The 14,697-nt window shown below is 43.6% G+C and overlaps 1 protein-coding gene across 1 annotated transcript in view; it reads left to right on the top strand.

The window, feature by feature from the left end:
* Positions 1-8,781: 8,781 nt before the first annotated feature.
* Positions 8,782-14,697, top strand: part of CHGB (chromogranin B) — a 103,507-nt gene continuing 97,591 nt past the window's right edge. The window contains exon 1 of the mRNA XM_073628614.1: positions 8,782-9,050. Coding sequence (XP_073484715.1) covers positions 9,002-9,050 — 49 coding nt within the window. The 5' untranslated portion in view covers positions 8,782-9,001. The remainder of the gene's footprint in view (positions 9,051-14,697) is intronic.

Raw genomic sequence — 14,697 nt, forward strand, 5'->3', positions numbered from 1 at the left:
ATCAGGTCCTCAGAGATCTTGCGTTGGCCCTCCTGCATGCCCTGCAATTTTGTGGCAGCCATGCAGGCAAAGGCCTCTTCAGGACTGGGGAAGGCTCTGAGGGACGCAGAAGCCTCCTGGATCAGCCTGTACGCTGAATCCTGCACAGGACTGGGAGTGGCCTTCCTGGCCCTTTTATATGGCAGGCGGAGGGGAGGGACCTGAGACTCAGTCAGGCTGCGACTTGTCCCTGGCTTCTCTTGGCTGACACTTAGCCCCGCCTCCTCCTGGCTGCCACTAATCCCCGCCTCCTCCTGGCTGCCACTAATCCCCGCCTCCTCCTGACTGCCACATTCCACAGCCTCCTCCTGGCTGAGGTCTTCCTGTGTATGAAAAAGGGACATAGTTTTAGTATTGTTTTCATCAATCACACACAATTTTCACCTCCTGACTGCTGCAAATTAAATGTTAACAAATATAACAGACTATCCTTCTGAGCCCAGCATTTTTCATTCTTGTCCCAATTTTGGGTGCCCACTACTGTCTATTGATATGTAAAACACTTTCAAGCAGCAATTAGTGATCAATAATAACATCTAGTAAACATAATTTCTTTATTGACCAGAAATCTGTAGAAGAATGCTATACCTGACTCCAGCTGGGCTCCTCCACTTCTTCCTGGCTGGAAGGCCCAGGTTGGACATCGGAAGCCTCAGCTGGGGTGGAAGGAAGAGTGGAAGGAAGAGTGGAGAGGGATTCCCTGACTTCAGTGTGGTCTGACAGAAATCGCAGTCTCTCATAGTACCAGAGCCTGGGGACATAAACATCATCTGCTGCAGCTCCGGACCTCTGGGAATCTGTGACCTTCTTGCGCTCCCTAAGATAAGTGCTCCTCAGGCCACCAATTTTAGCTTTTAAATAAGGGATGGTTGCTGTGGGGACCACCGGCTTCACCAACTCCAGCAGTTTCTCCAGCGCTGCCTGCCTCTTCTGTTTGTGATTATAGTGGGGGTGTCTCACTTGCCACAGACAGGGCAGCTCCCTGTACTTGTCTATGAACAGGGGCAGGAAATTGTGGTCGTTGAACCCATCCATTTTCTCTGTAAGACACAACACAAGACAAACCCTAATGTCAGGCCAATCTCCCCTAATCTTGTTACAATATAGGCTTCCATTTCGAAGCAGTATAGGCCCAAGTTTAGATCCTACCTTCGTTAGCACGATCGGCGTCTCCGATGCTCCTTCCTCCGCTCACAGATCGTACGTAAGACGCGTGCGTTACGATTTATACACACTGCGCATGGGTATAACTCCGCCCGCCCCTGACGTTCTTTCTATTCTATTCCCCGCCCCTTTTTGTTTGGCGCAGTGGAGGAAGAGCACATGGCGGAGAGACAGCAGGATCGTGCTATTTACAGCAACGAGGAGGAGGAGGAGGAGGAAAGGCTGGAGCCTGAAACGTCCCGATCCAGAAGGAGATTAAAGGACTCAAATATGTCCTTTGGGGAGATGTTGGAAATGGTGGACATCCTGAAGAAGGCCGACTATGATGGAAAGTATGGGCCTTACCCCAACCCCAATGTCCGAAAGGCCAAGATCATAGCGAAAGTGGTCAGGAGTCTGCACCGGAAATTCGGGGTACGACGATCGAAAGATCAGCTCAGGAACCGGTGGTCGGACCTGAAATTACGAGAACATGAGCAGTACAGAAAGATCCGGAGAGTGCTGCAAAAAAGTAAGTAGTTGTGCTGTGTTCCTATTGTTCTTGTGTTTATTACGTTCGTGCTGCTCCATGTGCTTTTAGGAACTGTTGTACAGTTTAAAATGGCAACTTTCATGTTCATGGGCACATTATTCGTTCGGATCACACATTTTTTTTTCGGACTATAAAATACCATTGTTTAGCCCATATGCATTTGGCCACCATTTTGAGGCCCTATACTTGTCTTCAAAGAATTGGGTTGTGGAGATGGCTTTGTTACTAGAATGAAATGCAAACTAGATTGTGTGTAAGGAGAGGACACTGAGCAGCTGTTTTCACATCTGAACACTGGAGCACTAGTGTGGGACCCCAGAACACCATTTTTATTAGGGGGGCCACACAGGTGCTCCAGTGTATACTATAGGGGGGTCTCCATCTGTGAAGCTTGTACAAAACAGGTAAAGTATTGCAGCTTGACAAAGGACACTAAAAAAGCAACATCTTGGAACTCTGCTAAAATAGATAATTGTACCCCACTTCCAAGCAATGTTTCATCTTTAGAGTTCTGCCATCAAATATCTGTGTGATAATTATACCATTTTTGTTTTACATAGGGGAGAAAAGACTCGGAGGACACCCCTCATCCGAGGAGACCAGAGCCCCCCCCCCCCTCTGGAAGAAGGGGAAATCCCCCCAACACAAGCTGAGCAGGAGGATGAAGACGTGGTGGAACTAGTCACCACAACAGGTGAGTGTCTGCAACCACAGGCTCAGATAAGAGATGGATTGCGGCATTTTTTTTTGACCTAATTTATTTTGGGTTTCCTTTCTTTTTAGGTGATCGTGAGGTTGTGGATGAAGATCCTTTCACATCCGAAAGTGCCCAGATCCTGATCGGGAAGATCATGGGGTGTAATTTACAATTGGAAAACATCAAGCAAAACATCAATGATGTTATTCCAAAATATAAAAACATCATTGATGTTTTGGGGCGAGTTTAAAACCCCTCCAAATCACTTTCTTCTTTTGTCTGCTACAATGTGCGAAATGTTTTTGTGATTTTTCCCAAAGCCAAATTTGGAGGATGCACACAGTGTGTCAACATGTGCTATCTGCCATCACGGGAGATCAATGGACGCGTTTTGGGGGTGCAACCCCTTCCTCAATAATAAAGTAGCGGTGAGGAAGGGCTTTCTCCCCCAAAACACGTCCCTTCATCCCCCGTGATGGCAGCTAGCACATGTTGACATTGGGAAATTTGTGTGCATCTTCCAAATTTGGCTTTTCCAGGGGTGATTTCCCCCCATCTGAACGCAATATCAAACACAGTTCCTAAATACTCATGTCTGATATTGCCTTCCAGTTCTACCAAATGTGAACTTTGTAAGATCAAGATTTGTGTCTTTCTTGTGGGTTTTACACAGGCCTGTTTTCTATAAAATGGACATTTTGATTTTGGATAATGACACCACAAAATATGTTATACAATAAACATGTTGGTTTGTCAGAAAAACCTTTGGTAAATGCACATGTGATTGTGCAGGTATTAAAAAGATTGTTCATCAAGAATGTGTGGATTATTGTCTCAACGCTACAACACTTTTGGGGTGATGTAATTGTTGTTTGATGAGAAAATGGGGGTAATTTCCTAAGGGCAAATCCACTTTGCACTACAAGTGCAGTTTCAGTGCAGTTGCAAGTGCACTTGTAGTGAAAAGTGTCTTTGCATTTAGTAAATAACAGCCAACAGTGCTTTGTATAAGGTTACACAATCACGCCATTTTCTGGACTCCACACATTTCTGTCAGGGTCAGCTAAAACAAACACAAGCAGTAAATGTCCACAAAGAAGAGCCTGGGGGGAGATGCCTGTCGAGAACTTGAGGTCCTGCAGGCTTCTCCCTGTTGCCAAATACCGCAGGGTAGCGACCAGCCTCTGCTCCGCAGTGATGGCTTGCCTCATGCAGGTATCCTGCCTGCTGATATAAGGGGTCAGCGAAGCCAACAAACGGTGAAATACGGGGTCCGTCATCCTGAGAAAGTTCCTGAAATCCTCAGGATTCTTCTCACGGATCTCATGGAGCAAAGGCATATGACAGAACTGGTCACGCTGAAGCAACCAATTCTTGGTCCATGAACTCCTCCCCACCCTGTTCATGGACTGGACTTGTGTCAAGGTCAGGACCCCAACACCAAGCCCCCGCACAGCACGAACTGTACGAGGAGTACGCATACGAAACATGGCTAGAAAACGGTCGGCTGCTCAGAACGAAGTAACAGAACGCACTGAAGAACAGCAAGGCCTGTGAAGAGCGACCTGAAAAACAGCAACGAGCGGACAAGATCGCACAGAAAACTCCGATACGAACTGACTGCACGCACTGAAGAGCAGATACAAACCCACAAGCACAAACTGAAAGGCAGAAAACGATCTGAAAGCCACGAGTCTGAAAAAGCGCGAATCGTCTCTCACCAAACTTTTACTAACACGAGATTAGCAAAAGGAGCCCAAAGGGTGCCGCGCTTGGTTCTGAACTGGCCTTTTCTAGTCTCGTTATACGTGCTTGACGTCACCGCGTTCTTGGCGATCGGAAATTCCGACAACTTTGTGCGACCGTGTGTAGGCAAAACAAGTTTGAGCCAACATCCGTAGGAAAAAATCCGAGGATTTTGTTGTCGGAATGTCCGATCAATGTCCGACCGTGTGTACGGGGCATTAGTCTGTAGGGTTCAATATTGAGTTAGCCCACCCTTTGGAGCTATAACAGCTTCAACTCTTCTGGGAAGGCCGTCCACAAGATTTAGGAGTGTGTCTATGGGACTGTTTGACCATTCTTCCAGAAGAGCATTTGTGAGGTCAGGCACTGATGTTGGACGAGAAGGCCTGGCTCGCAGTCTCCGCTCTAATTCATCCCAAAGGTATTCTATTGGGTTAAGGGCAGGACTCGGTGCAGACCAGTCAAGTTCCTCCAGTGCACAAAGCAAGGCCCATAAAGACATGGATGAGCGAGTTTGGGGTGGAGGAACTTGACTCATGTGTGTGTAAAGGCAGGTGTCCCAGTACTTTTAGTAATATATATATACAGTATCTCACAAAGGTGAATACACCCCTTCCATTTTTGTAAATATTTTATTCTATCTTTTCATGTGACAACACTGAAGAAATGACACTTTGCTACAATGTAAAGTAGTGAGTGTACAGCTTGTATAACAGTGTAAATTTGCTGTCCCCTCAAAATAACATAACACACAGCCATTAATGTCTAAACCGCTGGCAACAAAAGTGAGTACACCCCTAAGTGAAAATGTCCAAATTGGGCCCAAAGTGTCAATATTTTGTGTGGCCACCATTATTTTCCAGCACTGCCTTAACCCTCTTGGGCATGGAGTTCACCAGAGCTTCACATGTTGCCACTGCAGTCCTCTAACACCCCACCATGACAACATTACGGAGCTGGTGGATGTTAGAGACCTTGCGCTCCTCCACCTTCTGTTTGAGGATGTCCCACAGATGCTCAATAGGGTTTAGGTCTGGAGACATGCTTGGCCAGCCCATCACCTTTACCCTCAGCTTCTTTAACTAGGCAGTGGTCATCTTGGAGGTGTGTTTGGGGTCGTTATCATGTTGGAATACTGCCCTGCGGCACCAGTCTCCGAAGGGAGGGGATCATGCTCTGCTTCAGTATGTCACAGTACATGTTGGCATTCATGGTTCCCTCAATGAACTGTAGCTCCCCAGTGCCGGCAGCACTCATGCAGCCCCAGACCATGACACTCCCACCACCATGCTTGATGTAGGCAAGACACACTTGTCTTTGTACTCCTCACCTGGTTGCCCCCACACACGCTTGACACCATCTGAACCAAATAAGTTTATCTTGGTCTCATCAGACCACAGGACATGGTTCCAGTAATCCATGTCCTTAGTCTGCTTGTCTTCAGCAAACTGTTTGCAGACTTTCTAATGCCGCGTACACATGATCGGAAATGCCGCCAGCAAAACTACGATGAGAGCTTTTGATCGGAAAACACGACCGTGTGTATGCTCCATCGGACTTTTGCAGAATTCCAGCAAAAGTTTGGAAGCATGTTCTCTATTTTTCGCTCGGGAAAAGTTCCTATCCGAAAATGCGATCGTCTGTATGCAATTTGGACGCGCCAAAAATCAAGCATGCTCGGAAACAATTCGACGCATGCTCAGAAGCATTGAACTTCATATTCTCGGCTCGTTGTAGTGTTGTACGTCACCGCGTTCTTGACGATCGAAAGTTCAGAGAACTTTTGTGTGACTGTGTGTATGCAAGCCAAGCTTGAGCGGAATTCCGTCAGAAAAATCATCCAAGGTTTTTCCGACGGAAATTCCGCTCGTGTGTACGGGGCATTATGCATCATCTTTAGAAGAGGCTTCCTTCTGGGATGACAGCCATGCAGACCAATTTGATGCAGTGTGTGGCGTATGGTCTGAGCACTGACAGGCTGACCCCCCACCCCTTCAACCTCTGCAGCAATGCTGGCAGCACTCATACTTCTATTTCCCAAAGACAACCTCTGGATATGACCCTGGGCACGTGCACTCAACTTCTTTGGTAGACCATGGCGAGGCCTGTTCTGAGTGGAACCTGTCCTGTTAAACCGCTGTATGTTCTTAGCCACCATGCTGCAGCTCAGTTTCAGGGTCTTGGCAATCTTCTTATAGCCTAGGTCATCTTTATGTAGAGCAACAATTCTTTTTTTCAGATCCTCGGAGAGTTCTTTGCCATGAGGTGCCATGTTGAACTTCCAGTGACTAGTATGAGAGAGTGAGAGCGATAACACCAAATTTAACACACCTGCTCCCCATTCACACCTGAGACCTTGTAACACTAATGACTCACTTGACACCGGGGAGAGAAAATGGCTAATTGGGCCCAATTTGGACATTTTCACTTAGGGGTGTACTCACTTTTGTTGCCAGTGGTTTAGACATTAATGGCTGTGTGTTGAGTTATTTTGAGGGGACAGCAAATTTACACTGTTATACAAGCTGTGCACTCACTACTTTACATTGTAGCAAAGTGTCATTTCTTCAGTGTTGTCACATGAAAAGACATAATAAAATATTTACAAAAATGTAGCACCTGAAATTGCGCTACATCAAGTAAAGTAGCACGTTTTTAAAGTAGCATCAATGTGAGCCAGGGCTGAAAGAGAGATAAAAAGAAACATTGTATCTTCCTAATCATTTATCAGATCAAAGGGATGAACTTCGGTCTGCAAATGAGGTCAGTTTAACCACCTGATTGTAAAGTCTTGTTTTTTTTCCATAAAAGTAACAAACATGTTATACCTACCTGCTCTGTGTAATGGTTTTGCACAGAGCAGCCCCAATCCTCCTCTTCTCAGGTTCCTCTTTAGTGCTCCTGGCCCCTCCCTCCTGTCGAGTGTCCGCACAGCAAGCAGCTTGCTATGGGGGCACCCAAGCCGAGTCACATTTCCATGTGTCCATTCAGACACGGAGCCGTGGCCAGGCCACTCTCTCTTCTGATTGGCTGACTGACTTTGATTGAGAGCAGCGGGAGCCATTGGCGCCACTGATGTGTCTCAGCCAATCAGGAGGTAAAGTCTCGGACAGCCCAGACACTCGTGGACATCGCAGGACAGAGATTGGGGCTCAGGTAAGTATTAGACCGAGGAGGGCTGCTGCACACAGAAGGCTTTTTATCTAAATGCATTAAGATAAAAAAACCTTCTGACTGTACAACCACTTTAAAGACTAATGGCCCGTACTCAGGATCCGAATATTGTACCAAAACTGTTGTCCGAGGAAGAATCGTACGATTTTCGAATCGTGTGTACACTATTTTCGAGAGCCGATCACCACAGTTCATCCAATATTATTCGAACGCACATGCACGAAAATTTTCCTCGTACGATACCAGATCGTGCGATTTTCGTTTAGTCAGCATAGTTGTCGTCAGAAAATACAATACAAATACATTACAACACATGACATCACTTCTGATTTCTGATTTTTTTTTTTTTCTGTCGTACGAGAATTTTTGTGACTTTATTTACCTATTCAATTTCTACTTGCGACTATTAAGCGAAAAAGGTTGTGCGATATTCGGATCGTGTGTACAAGCCATAAGCCTTTTTCTGACACATGTTGCTTACAAGTTAAAACCAGTAATTTTGATAGAAAATTACTTAGAACTCCAAAACATTATATATATATATATATATATATATATATATATATATATATATATATATATATATATAATTTATTTATTTATTGCAGAGACCCTAGAGAATAAAATGGCGGTCGTTGCAATATTTTATGTCACACTCTATTTGTGCAGTGGTCTTTTAAATGCAATTTTACACTTCAATAAAATAAAAAAGAAAACTAAACAGTAAAGTTAGCTCAATTTTATTGTATAATGTAAATGAAGATGTTACACTGAGAATCTTGAGAGAATCCTGTTTTTTATTCTAAACAAAAAAATTGCGATTCTCATTTTATCCAGAATCATGCAGCTTTAATATATATATATATATATATATATATATATATATATATATAAATATACACACACATACATATACAGTAAATATATATATATGTATATGTGTATGTATATATGTATATATATATATATATATATATATGTGTGTGTATATATATATATATATATATATATATATATATATATATATATATATATATATGTGTGTGTGTGTATATATATATATATGTGTATATATATATATATATATATATATATATATATATATATATATGTATGTATATATATATGTGTGTGTATATATATATATATATATATATATATATATATATATATATATATATATATATATATATATATATATATATATATATTTATATTTATATATTTATCTCAAATAAACTATATTTAGTATATAAATCAATATATCTGCACTGAGAGTAGACAGTGTTTGTTTTTCTACTATGAATATGTTTTTGATGTGAATTGTCAGACATCCCTGGGATGAATAATTGATGGCTGTGAAGATTGGAGAGAAGTGTTTGGGGGGATCTGGTGACGCACGTTCCTGGATGGAGAGGAGCCCAGCCTCCCACGCCCGCACCTTGTCTTTATATAGAGCCGGGCTCAGCGGCTGCAGCACACACACTCCGATCTTCCTGAGGATCTCCAGCAGTCAGCACCGACAGGGCGGATCTGTACACATCGGGAGCGGGGAAGGAGAAGTCACCGGGGGGTTGGGATTGAGGGAGAAATCCTCAGTATTGTTGCTGAAGACAGACGAGGAGTGTCGGGAAATTGTCGGGGGAAGGATGCTGCCGGTATTGCTGCTGATGAGCCTGTTGATGGGCTCTGTGGAAGGTAAGTGGCAGCGGATGGTGGGTCGGGAATGGGACCGCACAGAGCGGAGACATTCAGCACCATGGACAGAACTGTCAGTGCTACATATGCATTTCCATGGACAGAACTGTCAGTGCTACATATGCATTTCCATGGACAGAACTGTCAGTGCTACATATACATTTCCATGGACAGAACTGTCAGTGCTACATATGCATTTCCATGGACAGAACTGTCAGTGCTACATATGCATTTCCATGGACAGAACTGTCAGTGCTACATATACATTTCCATGGACAGAACTGTCAGTGCTACATATGCATTTCCATGGACAGAACTGTCAGTGCTACATATGCATTTCCCTGGACAGAACTGTCAGTGCTACATATGCATTTCCCTGGACAGAACTGTCAGTGCTACATATGCATTTCCATGGACAGAACTGTCAGTGCTACATATACATTTCCATGGACAGAACTGTCAGTGCTACATATGCATTTCCCTGGACAGAACTGTCAGTGCTACATATGCATTTCCATGGACAGAACTGTCAGGGCTACATATGCATTTCCCTGGACAGAACTGTCAGTGCTACATATGCATTTCCATGGACAGAACTGTCAGTGCTACATATGCATTTCCATGGACAGAACTGTCAGTGCTACATATGCATTTCCCTGGACAGAACTGTCAGTGCTACATATGCATTTCCATGGACAGAACTGTCAGTGCTACATATGCATTCAGTCCCATAGACAGAACTGTCAGTGCTACATATACATTAGTTTCCATGGACTTAACTGTCAGTGCTACATATGCATTCGGTCCCATTGACAGAACTGTCAGTGCTACATATGCATTCAGTGTCATGGATAGAACTGTCAGTGCTATATATGCATTCAGTGCCATGGACAGAACTGTCAGTGCTACATATGCATCCAGTGCCATGGACAGAACTGTCAGTACTACATATGCATTCAGTCCCATGGACAGAACTGTCAGTACTACATATGCATTCAGTCCCATGGATAAAACTGTCAGTTCTACATATGCATTCAGTGCCATGGACAGAACTGTCAGTGCTATATATGCATTCAGTGCCATGGACAGAACAAACTGTCAGTCCTACATATGCATTTAGTGCCATGGACAGAACTGTCAGTACTACAGCATTATTCTAGCAACATGGACAGCATCGGCAGTGGTAAAGCACCATTCAGCACCATGGACAGTACTGTCAGCGCTAAAGCATCATTTCAGTACAACAGTCACAATAGTCTGTACTATAGCACCATGAAACTTCATGGTCAGCACTATCACAAGCAACAGCACCATGGACAGCACTGTCAGTGCTACAGCACCATTTGTTGTTTTAGCACTATAGACAGTGCTGTCAGTGCTACAGCATCATGGACAGCATTTTCAGTACTACATCATGAATGTAACACCATAGACTAAGCTGTCAGGGCTATAGCATCATGAGCAGTGCTGTCAGTGCTACAGCAGCATTCAGCATCATGTACTGATATGATACTGTAGCACTTACAGCTCTGTTTATGGTGCTAAAATAATGCTGTAGCACTAACACAACTGTGCTATAGATGCATTCAGTACCATGGTCAGAGATGTCAGTTCCACAGCTACATTCAGTACCATGGTCAAAGATATCAGTGCCACAGCTACATTCAGTACCATGGTCAGGGATGTCAGTGCTACAGCTACATTCAGTACCATGGTCAGAGATGTCAGTGCTACAGCTACATTCAACACCATGGTCAGAGATGTCAGTACTACAGCTACATTCAGCACCATGGCCAGAGATGTCAGTGCCACAGCTACATTCAGCACTATGGTCAGAGATGTCAGTGCCACAGCTACATTCAGCACCATGGTCAGAGATGTCAGTGCCACAGCTACATTCAGCACCATGGTCAGAGATGTCAGTGCCACAGCTACATTCAGCACCATGGTCAGAGATGTCAGTGCCACAGCTACATTCAGCACCATGGTCAGAGATGTCAGTGCCACAGCTACATTCAGCACCATGGTCAGAGATGTCAGTGCCACAGCTACATTCAGCACCATGGTCAGAGATGTCAGTGCCACAGCTACATTCAGCACCATGGTCAGAGATGTCAGTGCCACAGCTACATTCAGTACCATGGTCAGAGATGTCAGTGCCACAGCTACATTCAGTACCATGGTCAGAGATATCAGTGCCACAGCTACATTCAGTACCATGGACAGCAGCCACTTTAGTACCATGGACATTAGCTTCTGCTCTCACCTGGGAAAGTTTCCCTGAACAGGTCTGTCAGGAGACAAACTGGGCTGATTTATATCAAGTACAGAGAAGGAAGTATGAGTTATATGTGAGCTGATGCCTATAAGTATCACCTTTACATATAAAACCTTTACATATGAAACATTTGTGTTGGGTGACACCTGCCATAGTCCACCTCCAGTATACATCAGCTGGTAAGATAGTGCTATGATTGTGGGTTTATAATGATATAGATCCCATAGATCCCATAGGCAAGGAACCAGGGAGGGATCATGTAATGTGTGTCAGTATAGTTTTAAACCATAATGGTATCTGGGTTGTCTACTTACATTCATTAAACAAGCACAAATGTCAATGATGTTGCAAAATAAGAAGTAGCACCTCTCAGTATCAGTGTCTTGAAGTACATGAAGGATGTACAAATTTACATAGTAGGTGAGGTTGAAAAAAGACACAAGTCTATCAAGTCCAACCTATGTGTGTGATTATATGTCAGTATTACATTGTATATCTCTGTATGTTGTGGTCATTCAGGTGCTTAGTTTTTTGAAACTATCGATGCTCCCCGCTGAGACCACCACCTGTGGAAGGGAATTCCACATCTTTGCTGCTCTTACAGTAAAGAACCCTCTATGTAGTTTAAGGTTAAACCTCTTTTCTTCTAATTTTAATGAGTGGCCATGAGTCTTTTTAAACTCCCTTCCGTCACCAGTACGATATTTATAAATTGAAATCATATCCCCTCTCAAGCGTCTCTTCTCCAGAGAGAATAAGTTCAGTGCTCACAACCTTTCCTCATAACTAAGATCCTCCAGACCCTTTATTAGCTTTGTTGCCCTTCTTTGTACTCGCTCCATTTCCAGTACATCCTTCCTGAGGACTGGTGCCCAGAACTGGACAGCATACTCCAGGTGCGGCCAGACCAGAGTCTTGTAGAGCGGGAGAATTATCATTTTATCTCTGGAGTTGATCCCCTTTTAATGCCAATATTCTGTTTGCTTTGTTAGCAGCAGCTTGGCATTGCATGCCATTGCTGAGCCTATCATCTACTAGGACCCCCAGGTCCTTTTCCATCCTAGATTCCCCCAGAGGTTCTCCCCCCAGTGTATAGATTGCATTCATATTTTTGCCACCTAAATGCATTATTTTACATTTTTCTACGTTAAACCTCATTTGCCATGTAGTCTCCCACCCCATTAATTTGTTCAGATCTTCTTGCAAGGTTTCCACATCCTGCGGAGAAGTTATTGCCCTGCTTAGCTTAGTATCGTCCGCAAATACAGAGATTGAACTGTTTATCCCATCCTCCAGGTCGTTTATGAACAAAATCAATAGGATTGGTCCCATCACAGAACCCTGGGGGACCCCACTACCCACCCCTGACCATTCTGAGTACTTCCCATTTATCACCACCCTCTAAACTCGCCCTTGTAGCCAGGTTTCAATCCATGTATTCACCCAATGGTCCATGCCAACCAACCTTATTTTGTACAGTAAACGTTTGTGGGGAACTGTGTCAAATGTTTTTGCAAAATCCAGATACACCACGTCTACGGGCCTTCCTTTATCTAGATTGCATGGAAGGTTAATAGATTGTTTGGCAAGAAAAATTCTTCATGAATCCATGCTGATTACTGCTAATGATACCGTTCTCATTACTAAAATCTTGTATATAGTCCCTTATCATCCCCTCCAAGAGCTTGCATACTATTGATGTTAGGCTAACTGGTCTGTAATTCCCAGGAATGTATTTTGGGTCCTTTTTAAATATTGGTGCTACATTGGCTTTTCTCCAATCACCTGGTATCATTCCAGTCAGTAGACTGTCAGTAAAAATTAGGAACAATGGTCTGGCAATCACTTGACTGAGTTCCCTAAGTACCCTTGGGTGCAAGCCATCTGGTCCCGGTGATTTATTAATGTTAAGTTTCCCAAGTCTAATTTTAATTCTGTCCTCTGTTAACCATGGAGGTGCTTCTTGTGTTGTGTCATGAGGATAAACACTGCAGTTTTGGTTACTGAAGCCCCCCGATTCCCTCATGAAGACTGAAGAGAAGAATAAAGTCAATACCTTCGCCATCTCCCCATCCTTTGTAACCAGATGTCCTTCCTCATTCTTTATGGGGCCAATATGGTCTGTCCTCCCTTTTTTACTGTTTACATACTTAAAGATTTTCTTGGGATTTTTTTGCTCTCCTCCGCTATGTGTCTTTCTTGTCCTATCTTAGCCATTCTTATTGCACCCATACATTTCTTTATAAAGTCTGAATGCTGATGATGATGATCCCTCAACCTTGTATTTTTTGAAGGCCTTCTCCTTTGCTTTTATATGCATTTTTACATTGGAGTTAAGCCATCCAGGACTTTTGTTTGCTCTTTTAAATTTATTACCCATTGGCTAATGCCCTTATTTAATATGCTCTTAAAGCAAACCCATCTCTCCTCCGTATTCTTTGTTCCTAAGATTTTATCCCAATTTACGCCTTCTAGCAAGGTTTGTAGTTTAGGGAAGTTGGCTCTTTTGAAAATCAGTGTCTTTGTATTCCCCTTATGTTTCCTTTTTGTGTAATTTATACTGTAGCCAATTGACCTGTGATCGCTGTTACCTAAATTGCTCCGTATTTCCACATCCGTGATCAGATCTGTATTGTTGGTAATCAGTAGATCCAGTAACGCTTTATTTCTAGTTGGTGTATCTACCGTCTGAACCATGAAATTGTCCTGCAAGACATTTAGGAACTGGCAAGCCTTAGATGAATGCGCTGTTCCCTCCGCCCAGTCTATGTCTGGATAATTAAAATCCCCCATTATGATAACACTTCCCATCCTTGCTGCTAATGCAACTTGTGATAGGAGATCCGTCTGCCCCCCCCTCCTCCCTCAGGTTAGGGAGCCTATAGCATACTCCCAGTATTATTTTCCCCTTAGCTTCATCCCTTTGGAGCTCTACCCATAAGGATTCCACCTCCTCCCTAGCTCCCTCAGTGATGTCATCTCTCACATTCACTTGTACATTATTCTTGCTATATAGGCATACCCTTATTGACTGCTATGGCTTATTTTTTAAATCATTTTGGTTTCCATTGTTATCTGTTGGCACCTTTATAATCCCACCCCATTTCTCTCTCTCTATTTTTATATTCACCTAAGTACCTGTCCTCCAGGAGCTTACAATCTAATGCCGTGTACACACGGGCGGACTTTTCGACCGGACTGGTCCGACGGGACGAATCCATCGGACAATCCGACCGTGTGTGGGCTTCATCGGACCTGCAGTGGACTTTTTCGGTCAAAAATCAGACGGACCTTAGATTTGGAACATGTTTCAAATCTTTCCGATGGACTCGAGTCCGGTCGAAAAAAACGGTCGTCTGTATGCTAGTC

Source organism: Aquarana catesbeiana, linkage group LG04, assembly GCF_042186555.1.
Source record: "Aquarana catesbeiana isolate 2022-GZ linkage group LG04, ASM4218655v1, whole genome shotgun sequence".
In the NCBI taxonomy this organism is placed as follows: domain Eukaryota; kingdom Metazoa; phylum Chordata; class Amphibia; order Anura; family Ranidae; genus Aquarana; species Aquarana catesbeiana.